At 47.1% G+C, this 17,844-nt stretch overlaps 1 protein-coding gene across 3 annotated transcripts; it reads right to left on the bottom strand.

Moving 5' to 3' along the window:
- Positions 1 to 234: 234 nt before the first annotated feature.
- On the bottom strand, positions 235 to 6,060 carry CXXC1 (CXXC finger protein 1). Of its 3 annotated transcripts, none has more exons than XM_049620071.1 (15): positions 5,632 to 6,059; positions 4,744 to 4,862; positions 4,543 to 4,643; positions 4,006 to 4,241; positions 3,711 to 3,914; positions 3,269 to 3,295; positions 2,946 to 3,191; positions 2,674 to 2,781; positions 2,319 to 2,503; positions 1,819 to 2,026; positions 1,629 to 1,739; positions 1,456 to 1,505; positions 1,221 to 1,317; positions 767 to 919; positions 235 to 683 (listed from the first exon to the last, which is right to left on the bottom strand). In XM_049620071.1, exons 1-15 carry the CDS (start codon positions 5,632 to 5,634, stop codon positions 537 to 539), a joined length of 1,995 nt encoding a protein of 664 aa, XP_049476028.1. In that variant the 5' UTR covers positions 5,635 to 6,059; the 3' UTR covers positions 235 to 536. The 3 variants fall into 3 exon arrangements, with proteins under 3 accessions (XP_049476028.1, XP_049476033.1, XP_049476029.1); XM_049620076.1 differs by lacking the exon at positions 5,632 to 6,059 and adding an exon at positions 5,288 to 5,539; XM_049620072.1 differs by lacking the exon at positions 3,269 to 3,295 and having other exon boundaries at positions 5,632 to 6,060.
- Between the last annotated feature and the right edge of the window lie 11,784 nt (positions 6,061 to 17,844).

The raw sequence follows: 17,844 nt of genomic DNA, 5'->3' as shown, positions 1-17,844 counted from the left end.
CTAACTGGATACCCAGTTTCAAAATGAAAGGCTGAGAATGTAGGTGATTGGGCTCTCAGCAAGTCATATCCCCCACGCCCACCGGGGCTCCTGCAGAGCACAGAGTAAATGCCAACAGTGTACTCGAAGCTGTATACCGCAGCCCCTCCTGAGGTATAAGTGTGCCACAGCCCATCTACCCAAGGGCTTTGGAAATGCAGTCGCAGCTGGATAAAGTGTGGAAGCCATCAGTAGTCATTTTTCTTAGTTCTTCAAAATTTTATTAACAAAACGAGGAAGGGGGGAGGCAAGAGTGAGCGGATTCCACAGTCCCGCCCAGGCACAGAGAATGGAGAAACAAAGGAACAGACAAGAACAGGAAAAAGTTCTGAGACCCCCTGGTAACAGCCGGGCAGTCAAATGGTGGATCGGTACAGGGAGAAAAACTCAAGGACCGCCGGAGAAACATATAAAGGGCAGAACAGACAAATGGGGGATTCAGGGCAGCTCCCCAGCCTGGAATGCAGGGTGTGAGGACTTCTGCGCCATTGTGAGGCTCAGCGGTCAGCACTGGAGCGCAGGTCGGTAGTGAGTGGGTCATGCTGGATCGTTTGATGCAGCATCAGGGCCAGTAATCCTGCCCGATTAGTCATGGCTGTGCGTACGTTGCGCTCCTGCTCAAACAGCTCGTCCAGCTTGTACCACTGACAGGAGAGCAGAAAAGAGCCATGAGAAGGAGCTCCAGAAGCCCCGCCTGACCCCAGCCACATCCAGCATCAAAACCTACCACGCGCACACGCTCCAAATCGACTTCAGCACGCCGCAACTTCTCCCAGCAGTAGTGGCGGTTACACTGGCGCTTGGGCAGGCGGCAGAAGTCACCTGTGAGCTCAAAGACATCACGTACAAGGGGGCACCCGCATACCTCATCAGCTGGCACCTGCAGCGAGATGGGGGGTCGGGGATGAATGCGGGTGGTGAGGCAGGAAAGAAGACAGGAATGGGAAGTGGTCAGGGAGGTAGGAAGGAAGGAATGGAAAGTTCAGGGAGAGGAGAGGAATGGAAAAGGGGAGGAAAAAGGAAAGGAACGAAGGATGATGAGGCAGGCAAAGCAGGGGTCACGGAAGTGGTCAAGTAGGGAAAAGATAAGGAAGGAGGGGAGAGGAGGGAGCAAGGGATGAATGTGGGCCAGTGAGGAGGAAGAAAGGACAGAAGGGCGGGGAGTTGAGGGAAAACCTTACTTTGGGGTCCCGTGAGTGCTCGGGGCACAGCACCTGGAGCCGCTTACAGTATGTCTTGCTCTGAGGATTGTAGACATCACAGAAGAGTCGGGTAGCTCTGGGGGTTTGGAGTAAAGACAGGGTAGTGGAGGGAGACCCACCTGTTCTTGCCCGTGCCCGTATCCTGCCCCAACATGCCACTTCTGACCCCAGCCTCGACCTCCCTGCTCTAACTCCACGTAGCGCCCACACTCACCCCTCAATGCGTGTGGGGTACATGGACCCAAAGGACGTCTGGCTCTCATACTGGAGGGATGAGCACAAATGGAGGGAACTGTGGATGTGTGCTGCATCCCAAGACACCCCCCAGACAACACGTCTCTCCCCCACGGACCCACTGATGATTCCCCCTCAGGCTGACACCCTGACCTTGGCGTAGCAGCGCTCCATGTGGCGCAAGGCAACACGTGGGTTGATGGGATGCCCGCAAGAGACACAGAAGATCTGCAGGTCCGTGTCGTCGCTGTCACCCTCATTGCTCTGTGTGGAGCGGAAAGAACGATGAGGCCAGTCAGGACTAGGTACTGGGCCCCGCACTGCTGGGCCTGTGCCTGCTCACCTCCTCATCCTCACGGACAGCCTGCTGCTTGGCACGAAGAATGATGGCCTCAAGCTCATGGAATCGGCGCTCCATTTCCTGGAGGCGGGTGCGGGCACTCTGCTGCTCACGGCGAATACGTTCGAGCAGCTTCTTCCCGTGCTCCTCAGCAATGCAGGGACTCTGCTGCCACTGCTGGATGCGCTGGGGGAGGATCTCGTAGATGCGGCTGCAGGGAGGCAGTTGGTTGGGTGCAGGCAGGGAAAGTGGCAAGCAACAAAATAGGTGGGGCGGGGGGGTGGATCCAAGAATGGGAGAACGGATGGGTGACCAAACGGCAAAAGGATAAGTGACTGAGCAGTAGATAAAAAGCCAGATGAGCACCAGAATGGTAGATGGATGAGGGGTGGATGGGGGGTGCTTCATGGACTGAACAGTGTGCAGGTGACTGACCGGAAGACATCTGGTCATGCCCGACCCTATACTCCCCGACTCCCTTGAACTCTCCAGGAATGACTCACTTGGCTGCCAGCTTCATGCCACAGTCATCTGAGCAATACTTGGAGCCAGGCTGGGCAGGGCGCACACAGCCAGGTCCCAGGCACTGCGGTAGCGACGCAGGGTCCTTGGCATCGGCACGTTCTGGGTGTTTCCATTTGTCCTTGTGCTTCTGCTTCTGCCGATGCCGCTTATATCTCTCTTCCTTCTATGGGACAAAGCAGGTCAGTCAGGGTGGAGTTGAAGTCAGCCCTGAATGCCTGCCTCCCCCCGTATTCCACCCCCTTCTGGCTCTTGCCCCATCCAGCCTCTGACCTTTGCCTCTCCCTCGCCTCCCTGCCCTCTGCTTTCCCACACCCACTTCACCCTTCCCGTCACCTTTTTCTCAGACTTCTTCTCCCGACGCTTTACATGCTTCACTTTCACTGCCCTCTTCCGCAGGGCAGGATCCAAGAACGGGGACTCCTCTGTGTCACTCATCCAGGGCTGCAAGTGAGGCATACGCTGACCCACCTGCCCCACTTGTGACTACCCCACCACCTACTCAGTTCCCAAATCAGCCTTCCATACTCTGCCTTCTCTCTCCTCCTCATGGAAACTCAGCTTCTGTAACCTCCACCCTTCCACCATGGCACACTCCACCTGCTCACCAGGCCATGGTCATCAAAGGCCCCTGCACAGAAGTCCTGGTACAGGTCAGGATCCAGTGGTAGGTCCTCGTCTGAGAGTGGCTCAGGTGTGGCCGTAGCCTCAGGTGCCTCCTTGACCGCTGATGATACCACTGCTCCCTCGTCCTCACGGATGCGCCCCAGCTTCTGTGATGGCTGTGGCTGCTGCTGGGTGGGCAGTGGCCTGCGAGGCCTTGGCAGGGATTCTGAGGGCGTCACTGGCGAGAGCTGCAGGGCAGAATCTCAGGACTGGCCCTGACCGCCCTGCCCGCATGCCCCGCCCCGCCCTGGGGGGCTGGACTCACCGAGGAAGGGAAGTACTTGTACGATTCCTGTGCCGGCAGGAGGAAGGCCCAGGTCAGCCCCAAGTGGATGGAGGGTGGCCCTGCCCTAGCCCCTCCCACAAGAGCCTAGCCCCACCAACTAACCCTGCCTCGCCTCCCCAGAAACACACCCACTACTCCTACTTCTCATCACTAGGACATGCTGAACCCTGCCCCACCTGGCCTGACATGCCTGACCACCTTGAAACATCTGGCTCTACTCTGCCCATCTGGGGTTGGAGGCGCCCCTGCTAGCCCTGCACACCTGTTCATGCCCCATTCGTCTGGACAGGTCAGGCTCCTTCCCACCTGTCTATGTGCAGTAGGCCCCACCTCACCTGGCCCACCCCTCCTAGCCTCAATGAGCTCCTCCTGGACACACTGACGCCCCCACCTGGCCCTGCCCAGCTCTACCCATGCTCACCCGGGCCCTCAGCTGGCACTGACGCAGCCGGCACTTCTGCCGGATCTTGTTGGGGCCCCCAAACTTCTTCATGTCCCGACAGAAGTCACAGTGGCCACAGTCCTCAGTGCGCCGGCAGGCCTCGCACTCGCCACACATGCGGGCTGACCGTTTGATCTGCTGCTGCTGTTGCTGCTGCTGCTGCTGCTGCTGCTGCTGGTGATGCTGGGGGAAGGGGCCCGGAACAGAAATCAGGAACCCAAGGAGGGCCTGACACGGGATCACCCTACCTATCCCAGCCGTGGCAGCCACTCACCTGGCTGGGTGTGGCCACCAAGGGCTGTGGAGAGGATTTGTGGGGCGAAGCAGAGCCCCGAGCAAGCATCGCCCCAACCCCTGTCCCTGACCCCGCCCGGCGCTGCAGATCTGGATCCGGGGCAGGCCTCTTGCGCCCTCCACCCTCATCCCGAGGCTCACTGCCGTCTCGCTCATTGCTGTCCCGCTCCCGTGACTTCTTGTGCCGATAACGGATTTCCAGCTTGGGGTCTTTCTCTGCGGGGCAGACAGTGGGACCAGGACGGGTTAACAATGAGGGATTTGGATGGTCCCAGAACTCTTTCTTCCTCTTCTTTTCTGTCCCACTCACCTGCTCCGTCCCCCTACTCCAGGGCAGGCTAACCCCTCTGGTGGGACCCTGTGTTTGGGCTCACAGTAGAATCTCCATTCCAACTCACCACAAACCAACAATCACCCACAGACACACGTCACTACTCCCTATGACCCACCCTCCCTTTATGGCTTCTCCCTCAAGGCAGGTGGACCTGCCTGCCCTGTCCAGGCACCACCCCCTCACCTCGGCAATCCCGACAGTACCACTCCCGGATGGCCTTGGCCATCTTCTCAGTGATCCGGATGCAGTCCCCATGGAACCACTCATTGCAGTTGTCACACCCGCTGCAGAGGATGGGGCGAGTGGTGCAGATGTGAGGGGCCGGACCCATCAGCCTCACCCAACCTTGCAGGTGTCAGCCCCACCCGCCTCTCCCCGGCTCACATCATGAAGCAGTTGATATCTGGTTTGCGGCAGATGCAGTAGATGGGTGCATTCTCCCCATTCTCCGATTTGCTGTCCTCTCCAGCATCTGGAGGCTCTGGGTCTGAGCCGTCACCCTCCTGTGGGACCCCCCCCATCATGGCTTCTTAGAGAACCCCTATCATGGTGTCTCATTCCTTGCTACAGCTCCATCGTGGCTCACCACAAACCCCAACATTCTGCCAATAAACTTTCTATCACAGTTCCTCATAGATCTTTGCATCACGGTCCCCACAAACTCCCATCACTCACCCCTAACGCCCCAGTACCGTTCTTTCAGATCCCATCATTCTGTCTCAGACTTCCCATCACTAACACCTCATTACTCTATCCACACACTCATAACGGTTACTTATAAACTACCGCTCATCACATATTACCCCCATCTCTTCTCACAGACACCACGGGATATATTCTACATACTTCCCAACACCGTTTCCCGTTATTAACCCCACAGACAACCCCGCCCCCCATCACGACTCCCCACTAACTCCTTGACACAGACTCATCACAGCTTATGACACACTGCCCGGTGCGGCTCTGCCCAATCTCCCATTCGGATTGCCACGGAACTATCTATCGAGAGACCCCCACCAAACTTCCATTACGAACCCCTAAAATGGCTCATCACAAAACTCCCAGATGGTTCACACATCAGAAAATTTTCAGAACCTCAGACCCCCAACGTTCTACCCACAGACCCCTGTTAAGGCTCACCACGGGCGCCCACCATACTGCCCAGACTCTTCCTACTGTTCACCACAGACTCTCTTGCCTCTGCCCACGGACCCCGCCTCTACCAATCCTACTGATCTCTACTGCCGACCCCCTCCTGGGACTCGTACTCACCATCTCTCCGCTCTCGGCGCACCCCTCCGCTGCCCCCGCCAGCGACCCGCGAACCTGCTGCACAGACCTCTCGCTGGCGTTCGCGGCCGTTGTAAAGGCGCCCACAACTACTTCCGCTTTGGTCGCGCCTCCCGGGCACCGTACTCTTATTGCGCAGGCCCAATGCGTCGGCTCCGCAGCAAACAAGTAGATCCGGCGCCTAGAGCCGCTACAAGTCTCTCAGACGCCACCATCTTGACTATTGACTACTGAGACCGTAAGGCGGCCGAATCCATAAGTGCGGGAAACATGGCCGCACCTGCATCGCAGCTTTCCCGAGATCACCGCCACTCTGTCGGCCGAGTCCGTACGGTGACCACTTGTACGGACACAACGTTACAGGCAACATGGCCGCGCCTATGCGCCACTTCCACGCATATGCCGTCATCTTGGAATCTGATTCCGTAAGATGGCCGAGTCCGTACGTTTACAGGCAATACATGGCAGCGCCCTAATCGCGGTTTCCACAAGGGTGCCGCCATTTTGACCATCGATTCCGTACGCCGGAGGCTTGCCCTGCTTGAGAAGTTCACAGAAAAAGTGGCGGCTTCCGAAACACTACCTGTATCAAGTCACACTCATTCTTCTATTCAATCACTTTACCCTTTCACATGTATAAATGGGACGCCAGCAGACTGGGTGTCGTGCGCTGCGAAGGAAACCATTCCCCCTGTTATGTCTCCGACGTTTACCTTCCACCGCTCTTTCCCGCTCAGCCAGGCCTGGCACGGTTCAGCCCCTGGGCTTTTGCAGGAGTGCTCTCGCTTCTCAGAATTAGTCCCAAGCAACGGTGTCGGTGGTGGACTGACCGACTCTGGTGAGAAGTGGCCTAACCAAAGTAGATTTTGAAATCCGAGACACTGGCTTCACCAAGTCTTCCCCGACCTGTGGATTTGACAGGTTCCTGGTGACGTCCGCTTTGGTTCGCTTGTTTCATACACATTCAATTCTTTCCTATAAAATTAATTTTAACATTCTGTTTTAAATTAGATTAAGTACAAAAAAAAAAAAAATCTGGACAGATCGGAGAGCTAGGCATCTCAGGGTAATGATCTAACTCTGGCAACCACGGAGGTCAAATGACATACAACAGGTCAGTGCCCCCATCACCCCAAATCCCACGGGATACGCGAGTCGTGGTCATACTAAATGTCCACATGTCCACATTCAAAGTCAGAACGACTTGATTCGGGTTGAAGAGAGGGGTCTGGGGAAAATGAAAATTTTCACTCTTTGCTAACATTTTTTCTGGATTTCTTGGCTCTGGACGTAGCAACTTCTTTGCTACTGATGATTGTCCTGTGTATGGTTCAGATATCTGGGGTTTTGTGTTATTTTTTCGCCTTTCCTAAACGTTTTTACTCGTTGTCCCCTACACACCATCACAGACACCAAAGACACAGAAGCCGCAACATGGATTCTGTGACCCTCTCTTCCTAAAACAGGTTTTTAATCCACAAAATGGAACTTCAGATCCAGACTTGCCTCCTTTTTTAAATTAATACTGAGTTATCTTAATTTGATTGTAAATTATTTTAATAAACAATTTAATTCATCAAATTAATTGTTCATTTAATGTATTAGTTTTAGTTAGTATAAATGAATATGTGTTGGTAAGGTACTCAGATAAATTTAGTTTAACATCAATTTATGAATTTCATATAATTCAGTTTTAAGTTAATTACAATTTGATGTATGAAAATAAGTTTAAGGGAATATAGTTCAAGTATAACTTAAATGTAATTACTCAAATTTAACATTACTGACTTCTGATTTACTCAATTTAATTTGGTTCAAAATAATTTAATATTAATTCAGTTTGTTCAAGTATCATTTAATTTCAATTTAATTTTTTTACTTTGATATTTTACGTTTTATTTAATATGATTTAATTTAATTCAATTTCCATTTAATTTAACACATTTAAATTTTAATTCAAATTCACCTAATTCATTACATTTCAATGTTACATAACTAAATTGAATGAATTAAATTTATATTCAATTACTATAATATTTAAGTATAATTTATTAAATTAAATATGATTTATTCGGTTAAGAAAAAACAGTGAGAAAACACAAATTGCTCATCTCATGAATGCAAAAAGAGCTATCAGTACAGATCTTACAGATATTAAAAAGAATATTATTCACACATTTATACCAACCTAATGCAATATATTTATTTGACTACTTAGATAAAATGAACAAATTCATTGAAAAAGACAACTTAGCAAAACTAACACTTGAAGAAATAGAAATTTTGAATAGCCAAGTAGCTATTAGATTATTCGAATTTCTAATTAAAAAACCTTTCCACAAAGAAAACCCCAAGCCCAAATAGCTTCACTAATAAATTCCATCAAATATTTAAGGAGGAAAAAAGACCAATCCTATACAAAGTCTTTGAGATAATAGAGGAAGAAGGAATACTTCCCAATTCATTTTCAGAATCATTTCCCTGATACCAGACTAGACAAAGACAAGAAAAGAAAATGACAGGCCAACCTACCCCACGAGCATAAATGCTACAAATTTTGAGAAACAGTCTCCAAAAGACTGCTTTTACTTTCGACATCACTATAGAATTTAGAGTTCTCCCAAACCATGCTTACTTCTGACACTAATTGCAAGTTCAGGGGTTCCCAACTAATTTGCTAGAAAGCCTCACAGAACTTACTGAAAATTGTATTCACAGGTATCACAGGGAGAGGATCAAAATCTGTCATAAAAGAGGGTCTGGAAGGGTTCCAAATACAGAGCTTTGAGTTATCCTGTCCCTTAGGAATCATAGACAGAGTTAGCTGCTCTCAGGAGCAATATGTGACAACACACATGGAGAATTGTCAACCAGAGAAGCTCACCTGACCCTTGATGTCCAGAGTCGTTATTGGAGTTCCATTACTTATGCACTGTTGACTGCCCATGTGCCTGATCACAGTTTCTGTCCCCTCAAGAGGAGGAGATCATACCATGTGACTCAGAGTCCTCACCCTAAGTCACATTGTTAGACTGTCCGGTGACTAAAGGCCCTCAGGCAAAGACATTTCTGTCAGGAATGACATTAAAGGGCTTAGAGATTACCTTCCAGAAGCCAAGGAGAGTAAAAGACAGACTTGTCTTTAGGCAAAGTTTTTTGTCTTTAGGCAAAATTTTTTACTACATAGATGCAAAGTCATTAACAAAATATAAGCAATTGCATCTAGCCATTTATAAAAATGATAATACACCATGAAGAAGTGTATTTATGCCAGGAATGATCACCCAAATGCAAGACTGATTTAACGTTTGAAATATTGCAAGTGACTAGTTATACCATGACACTCTGTTTACCTTATACATCTCCATACAGGCCAAGTACGCAAAATTTAATTGCAGTCTGAGTCTCGGTGGAATGCCCTGGATTTCCCCAAAACCAAGGGAGAGAAGCAGCCTTATGAGAAATAGCCCAAAGGCCATTTCTCATCCATCTTCCCAGCTGCAGTTGACCACAAGACTTACCACTTCACCTCTCCTTTGGGAATGACTGCTGGTTATAGAAGCACTTGACTCAAGTTTAGAGGTGATTTTTCAGCAGAAAAGTGACCACCACTGGTACTACCCATATGGCTCCTCTGATTTACTGTTTGTTTGTTTGTTTGTTTGTTTAATGGGACTAGGGATGCAGGAAACTGATACCATGATGACCTTGTAAAATAAACTGTCTGAATGTGTTTGAGCTTTTTGTCTCCTAATTAACTGAGTCTGTGGAAGAATGGCAAGCCATGCTGAACAGCTGTAGTAGTGATACATGTAGCCTTATTAGCCACCACACTACTTAAGCTGAAGGACTGCTTGTCCACTTGATAGTTTAAGACAGTGAACATTAAAACTCCCTGGGATCCAGTAGCAAATGCTCTTGCCTAAGTGGTGGATGAGTAAGGGTCCCCCCATTGTCCAACCTGTTAATAGATGATAGATAACCCACTGGTTGGCAAGTCAAAGCCTCAGTGTCAGTGTCCCAAAGCATCATCACAGGCTGCCCACAGGACTGACTGATAAACCACCCCCCAAATTTAGGAGCCTATTTGCTAAGTTTTTTGGGTTTATGTGCTTATGCTGCATAATCACTCTGGCCATCAAGAAAAACTGTTCTTTCTTCCCCAGATAGAACGTGCCTTACAAGACAGGTGTTGCTGAATGCAATTGAGCTAGCCCTATGGTTGTCCTGGTTTTGCTTGAAAGGCTGTAAGCTACTCTATTACCTCTCTTAAACCTCACTGTCAGCTGTAAATCAAAAACAGGCTGTTGGGGTGCCTGGTTGGCTCAGTTGGTTGAGTGTCCGACTTCAGCTCAGGTCACGATCTTGTGGTCTGGTCCATGGGCTTGAGCCCCACTTTGGGCTTTGTGCTGACAGCTCAGAGTCTGGAACCTGCTTCTGATTCTGTGTCTCCCTCTCTCTTTCTGCTCCCCCCGACCCCGCTCATGCTGTCTGTCTGTCTGTCTCTCTCTCTCTCTCTCAAAAATAAACATTTAAAAAAATTTTTAAAATTTAAAAAGCAGGTGCGATTACTGTGCTATGTGGGAAGAAGCCATTACACAGCCCCAGCCAATATTCCCGTTCATGAACCTATGTTTATTTTGTTTGTTTGGTTGGTTGGCTGGTTTTGTTTTTGTTTTTAACTGACTCTTTGGGCTGCCACTTTTAGAGTATAACAGAATCCTAAGACCAAAAAGTTAAAAATTCCCATCTTAAAATACACTAATTACAATTGACCTTTGAACAACGTGGGGGTTAGGGGCACTGAGCACCATGCAGTTGAAAATTGACATAACTTTTGACCTTCCCAAAACTTAACTACTAAAAACCTACTATTGACTGGAAGCCTTACTGAAAACACGGTCTATTAACATGTATTTTGTGTGTTTATATGTATTATACACTGTATTCTTACAGTAAAACTAGAGAAGAGAAAATGTTATTAAGGAAATCATAAGTAAGAAAAACACATTTTCAGTACTCTACTGTATTTATTGAAAAAAAATCTGCATGTAAACTTAAACATGTGTTGTTCAGGGGTCAACTGTATAGTGTGGAGAAACTGCCTGTGTTTGTGCTAAAGTGTCTCCAGTTTTACCAACCATCGCTTTTACCCCATTGGTGCAACTATTAATAAGCTGAGAAGGGGGAGGGGGCCTTAATATTATGAAAAGGTTTTGTACTGGGATTCTTGCACAGAGAGTTGTGACACCGAGGCTTTTCTTTCCAGGAAGCAACTTTATTCCTGCCGGCACTGCTCACCTGGGTTCGTACTGAAGAATTGAGCCCTGAACGCACCACATGGTATAGTTTTTTGCATATTTTCCACTTTTTTGTCTCCCATAGATGGTAACATACAAACCTGTAGTCTGATTAAATGGTCTTATGTTACAAGGTCATGAAGGATGTTGTCACATACACTTACAACCAGGTTGCCTTGAGGGTTTGTTTTTTTTTTTCCCCTTAGGGACGGGACCCTACCACAGTTTGATTTTGCACCACCTGAAATAATCTCAGGAATCCCCAGGGATCCACAGACAACACTTTGAGAACTAATTTTCCATACCATAAAGATTACTATTGATCAAATACTGCTGAATATCGTTGATTGGTTAACATATATTATTCTCATTGCACTAACTAAACTGGAACCTCTTTGAAGTCAGGGACACAAGCTCTTTACTTTTGTTAGTATGTGGTGCACCATCTACCTGGTGCCTCATAGATAAATGTCAGTTAGTTAATACATAATCATGCTCATTAAGATCTTAAAAATAATCAGCAGTTACCTTTCTGTAAATGACTCAGGAAGAGAACACAAAAAGTTGCTAGATAGCCACAAAAATGTTTTGAAATGGGAGGAGAAATTATGTTTTAAATACACCAGTGGGTCAGCGAAGAAATACACCAATGAAATCCTGTCAGAAGAGACAGAGTAACTTTGCAAGGTCTTCCTATTTATTTATTTATTTATTTATTTTATTTTTTTTTTTTGAGGAGGGGAGGGGCAGAGGGAGAGAGAGAATCCTAAACAGCTTCCACACCCACAGAGCTGGACACAGGGCTCAGTCTCAAGAACTGTAAGATCATGACGTGAGCCGAATGAGATCAAGGAGATCAGGAGTTTGAAGCTCAACCAACTGAACCACCCAGGCCCCCTCAAGGTCTTTCTAATCTAGAGTTTTATTGTAGCAAAACACTGTAACTTAGTAAAGTCCTAAAACTTACAAGGAAAAGAAAGTATGATTTGCGATATTTTTCCTTTACTTTTCTTCTAATTGTAATACTAACACACTAAAGAAAAACTAGAATATCTAGGAATATGTGAAACAAAACCCACCAATAATCCTACCATTAAAGAGAAGCATTGTTAACTTGCTAATGTATTTACATATGTACATATAGGTACATAAACATTAAGAAATAGATTTGGGCTTCTGTGGTATTTCTAGGCGTATATTTTAATGTTTTGATCTAATGTTTTTTGAGGAATACTTTTCCATGTCCATAAATATTTTTTAAAATAATTCTTAAACTAATTTCAATGCTTTTTTTTTTAATCCCTGCAAGTTAGGATTGTTATCCCCACTTTATAGTGAAAGCAATTAAGACTTAGGGAGCCTAAGTCTCTTGCCAGGCCACACAGCCAGTAATAATAAATCTGATGTTATTAATAACACTCTTCCTGCTTTGAGTGCTGCTCTGCACAGACTAAGGGAAGCCCAGCATAGGAGCAGCTAAATGAAAAGCCTGATGGGGGAGCCACAGAATGCAGCAGGCTCTGAAAACTGAGGAACACAGTGGACCTAAGTCAGAAAATGGATCAATAGTCCAGGTGATCAGACTCTAGGGATTAGGATCTTAGTCAGGAAACAAGCAATGTGAAATGAAGAGAAGTCTCTGGAGATCAACACACTCCATAGTCTGTTCCTGTCAGGGTCATCAAAAAAGACATGACTTAGAGAGGCACTAGATAAAACAATGCTTTACTCACATAGAGAAGGGACAAAGCAAGATCAGTTTCACCAGTGGGTATTGGTTCCTCATAGCCAGTGGGGCTCTTATTGCATCGTGTGGGAATATCTTTGTTTCTGACCCAATATATGCTACTTTGTTGTGTGTAAGCATGAGCATCATATAGCACCTGGCCAATTCCACTACTATATCCCACCAGGAATGGGGTCCTTCACCTGCTGCACAAGATGGGTGCTTGCAAACCATCACCCTGCTAAGGATAAACATATAGGTTTATTAAGCATAACACTAGGAATGGAGTCACTGGGTCATATGGTAACCCTATGTTTGACTATTTGAAGAAATTGTTTTCCCAAGGGGCTTCACTGTTTTTTATTTCCACCAGTAGTGTGTGCAGATTCTAATGTCTCCAATTCCTCAATAACACTTATGATCTGTCTTTTGGCTTATAGCCATGCTAGTGTGTGTGAAGTGGTATCACACTGTGGGTTTGATTTGCATTTCCCTAATGGCTAATGATATTGAGCATATTTCCATGTGTATATTGGCCATTTTAATATTTTCTTTGGAGAAATATCACCCCCTTTGCCTATTTTTCATTGTGTTAAATACTTGCCTGAAATAGTTCTATAAATATTCTAGATACATCCCTTATTAGATGTGGGATTTGAAAACATTTTCTTCCATTCTGTCAATTAAGTCCTCACTTTCTTTTTATTTTTATTATTTTTAAAAGTTTTTTAAATGTTTTATTTATTTTTGAGAGAGCAGGGAAGGGGCAGAGAGAGAGGGATACACAGAATCTGAAGCAGACTACAGGCTCTGAGCTATCAGCACAGAGCCCGATGCGGGGCTCAAACCCATGAACCATGAGATCATGACCTGAGCTGAAGTCGGACGCTCAGCCTCCTGAGCCACCCAGGTGCCCCAAATCTTCACTTTCTTGATGGTGTTCTTTGAAGCACAAATGTTTTTAATCTTCAACCAACAAAACTAAAAGACAGCCTACTGAATGGAGAAGATATTTGCAATTGACATATCTAATAAAGGGTTAGTATCCAAAATATATAAAGAACTTATACAACTTAACACCAAAATAACAAATAGTCCAATTAAAAATGGGCAGAAGACATGAACAGACGTTTCTCCAAAGAAGACATACAAATGGCCAAGAAACACCTGAAAAGATTCTCAACATCATTCATCATCAGATAAATGCAGTCAAAACCCCAATATCATCTCACACCTGTCAGAATGGCTAAAATCAAAAACTCAAAAAACGACGAGCGTTGGCAAGGATATGGAGAAAAATGAACCTATGCACTGCTGGTGGGAATGCGAACTGGTGTAACCACTGTGGAAGACAGTATGGAGGTTCCTCAAAACAATTAAAAATAGAACTACCCTATGATCCAGTAATCATACTACTGGGTATTTACTCAAAGAATATGAAAACACTAGTTTGAAGGGGTGTATGCACTGCTGTGTTTACTGCAGCATTATTTACAATAGTCAACTATGGAAGCAGCCCAAATGTCCATCAATAGATGAATGGGTAAAGAAGATGGAGTTTATGTATATACAATGAAATATTATTCAGCCATAAAAAAGAATGAAATCTTGCTATTTGCAATGACGTAGATGGAGCTACAGAGTATAATGCTAAATGAAATAAGCCAGTCGAGAAAGACAAATACCATATGATTTCACTCATGTGTGGAATTTAAGAAACAAAACAAATGAACAGAGGAAAAGAAATAAGAGACAAACCAAAAAACAGACTCTTAACTGTAGAGAACAAACAGATAGTTACCAGAGGGGAGGTGGGTGGAGGGATGGGAAAGGAAAAACAAAGTTTTTAATTTTTATATCTAGTTTATCTATTTTTTCTTTTGTTACTTGTGCTTTTGGTGTCATATCTAAAAAACTACTGCCTGATCCAAGGTTACAGAGATTCACACCTATGTTGTCTTCAAAAAGTTTTAGAGTTTAAGCTCTTTCATTTAGGTTTTTGGTCCATTCTGAGTTAAAAAATCCATTTTGAGTTTTCTATATGGTGTGAGGTAGGGGGCCAACTTCATTCATATTTATATGGATATACAGTTGTCCCAGCAATGTTTGTTGACTATTCTTTCCTCAACGAATAGTTATGGCATCCTTGTCAGAAATCAATTGACAAGAAACATGAGGATTCATTTCTGGACTCTCGATTCTTTTCTACTGATCTACACATCTATCCTTATGCCAGTACCATATTCTATATGTCTTGATGACTGTAGCTTTGTAGTAAGTTTTAAATTCAGGAAGTGTGAGTCTCTTTATTCTTTAAAGAATAAAGTATTTAAAATATTTAAATTATTGTTTAAAAATATTGTTTTAGCTCTTCTGGATTCGTTAAATTTTCCTAAAATTTTATGATCAGCTTGTCTAATTTTTCGAAGGGGTCAGCCTGGGATTTTGATAGGGGTTGTTTGAATCTGTAGATCAGTTTGGGAGTAGTACTGCCATAGTAGCAACATCAAGTCTTCCAATTTACACACATGAGATGTCACCTTTTCCTCTTAACAGGAGCCCTGACTGCAGATCCAGTTGGGCTAGGCTGGGTCTAGGAATTGGGGGCAGCCTGGACAAGTTTCTAGAGTCTAGGGTGCAGGTCATTAACACCCTTTCCTCCCTTACTCCTACCACCTCGAAGTCCCCTCCCCTCCTACCTTTGAATTGCCACCATTACCACCACAATCAGTAGCAGGTATGAGGCCTTTCACTTCCATGAAACCAGACGGTTAGTTGTCTCTAAGTTTCCGGGCCTCTGATACCAGCAGCTACCCCACAGAGGGACGATCCCACAAATCATAGTAACTAGTGAGGACTGCTTTAAGGTGTGGCATTTGGATGGCCCCGGACTCCCCACTCCCTGAGGAGGATGGTTGTGAGTGTGTTTGCTCCTGCCAGAGTGGGCAGTGTCACCATGGGAACCGAGGACGCCAAAACTAGCTATTTTCTCTTGACTCTGAGGAGCTGAGTCTCTGCGCTGTTCTCTCCTCCCAGGCCAGCCTCACTGGATATTATACCCTTCTGCCCGGAAGGCCAACTAATTCCTAGTACATCTTTCCTTTGGAAAGGCTGAAGGTCTGAATACAACTCCAATTTATACAGTAAATTGTATCTTATGATAGGTATAAAGGTATGGCTCGCTCTCATCTGGCTCCAAGAGTGCATAGTTCGGCTCTTTTAGCAGTTCGGGAAGAGTTTTGTTATCTGGCTATTTACTGTACAGGCTGAAAATGGGGGTGAGAGGGCTAGAGTGCCCTCTCAGAAGAGGCTGGGGACAGCGGAGGTGATGGTGGCGGTCACGGTGCACCCGCCGTCCCGCCCCCCCACCCAGTCCCAGGGCAGCCGCCGCTCTGCCTGCCCTTTGTCTGGTCCCCTCCGTCGCCGGTGGGTGCTTTCCCCGCGGTGGTATCCGCAGGAGGGGCCCCAACCAGAGACCATAGGTGTTCCAAGAGCGCCGCATCTCGCAAATGAACCGACCTGAAATCGAGTCCTGCGTGGGGTCGGTGGGCCTTTTCCGGGTTTGTCCAACCTCTGAACCTGCTTCTCCAAGGCTGGATTTCCATAATAAAAATCCCGCATCCCCAGGCGGTCGGGTGCACCCGGAGCTGGAGGGGCCTCAGCTCAGCTACAGGAAACCTAGGCTGTCCCCCAGGCTGGCACTGTCCCTGCAGACGTTGCCCACGGCCAGGGTGGCTCCCAGCAGAGCCAGGGTCACGGTGGGGGCTGCGCACCTTCCTAGGCCGTGGTCTGCAGCAGACCATCGGCAGGCTTTCTATGGAGAGTTTAGCTAAGCTACTCCAAGGTATTGCCTTCCCCCCCCCCCCCCCCCCCCCCCCCCCCCCTTTTTTCCCCCGGGGGTTTTCTCGGACCCCCCCCAAGCGTTCCCCCCCCCCCCCCCCCCCCCGCCCCCATCCATTCTGTTTGGCCAAGGGGCTTGCAAGGGCCTCAAACTGACACTAGCCCCCTCCTGCAAGCGCAGGCCCAAGATAGCAGCCACAGAGTCACAAGCAAAGGCAAATTCCAGATATGACTTCCCCAACAGCCCTTGTGGCCAACAATCTCACCTGCCTCCCCAAGCCTTACTCACTACTTAGATAAGACCTACTGGGACTTACCAAAACCACACTCTTTGGTTTGAATTGATCAGTTCAGCCTGGGAACCCCAAAGCACTTCACCCAGGGACCCTAATTAAAGGCATGTGGCCCAGGTCCCACCTCCCCATCTGCACTTTGCCTTGATCTCTCCACCCCTGGAGGAAAGCGGGGTACTTCCCTCAGGACCTGTGAGTAATAAACTTCTCTATTGCAATTTGTCTTGAGGTCTGTTGTTGAAATAGGGTTGGGGAGCAGGGGGCTCACCGTCCAGCAACCCGTGCTCCACTTAACAAATGTTAATTTTATGAAGTCCTAGCACAGTGGCATGAGATGGGAGCCCATGGCCAAGCCACTTTTAACCCCCTCAAGGACTCAACCCTCTGCCGCCATGTGGTGAGAAGATCATAGAGACCAAACCCAGCCAGCTCAGGTCTGGGGACAGGTGGCACAAGAAGATCTCTGGATGGGAACCAGTTTGACCTCTTGGAGGCCAGGAAGTCTATCATGGACCTCAGGGGACTGTGACACAATGGGGAGCAAAACGCGGAGAAAACCCGCCTCCTCATAGGCTGGCGTCTGTAGCCCTTCAGGAATCTGGCTCTTTGGAGCAGGGAACCTGAGGCTGTTTCCTCTGGGATATGACTGCCCCAACCCCTGTCCTCCCTACTATGTGGGGGCCCTGAGTACTAGGATAGGAGGGGGGGAATCCCTTCATGAAATGGGATGCCTGCTGGAGCCTGCTCTGGATAACTGCTGTTCTCTGCCAGGCATCGCCTTTCATACCACAACCGAATTAAATTTCTCACTCTTTGCTGACTTGTTTTTTCTAGCACTGTGATATGACTTTCTCCCCCTGCGGTGTTTCCTGGCTTACTCCTCTTTCTTCTCCTGATGATTTAGGGAGATGAAACAAGCTCTCACTTTGGCAGGACATATACTAAAATAGGAAAATAAAGGTTTGCAGTTTTCAGAACGCTTATGGCAGGCTGCCATGTTATGTCTTTGTTTCGTGCTGTTTTAAAAACTTATTGT

Source organism: Panthera uncia (genome assembly GCF_023721935.1).
Source record: "Panthera uncia isolate 11264 chromosome D3 unlocalized genomic scaffold, Puncia_PCG_1.0 HiC_scaffold_8, whole genome shotgun sequence".
Lineage (NCBI taxonomy): Eukaryota > Metazoa > Chordata > Mammalia > Carnivora > Felidae > Panthera > Panthera uncia.
Note: the sequence above shows the minus strand (reverse complement) of the source record. Positions and strands in the feature narration are given on the sequence as shown.

Bases quoted from the DNA above. Each gene is read 5' to 3' on its own strand.
- CXXC1 (XM_049620071.1), bottom strand. The intron at 4,242-4,542 runs GTGAGGGGGTGG...TCTGCCCCGCAG, and splicing joins GTACTGTCGGGATTGCCGAG to AGAAAGACCCCAAGCTGGAA. The intron at 1,740-1,818 runs GTGAGCAGGCAC...CGCTCCACACAG, and splicing joins CTGTCCGTGAGGATGAGGAG to AGCAATGAGGGTGACAGCGA.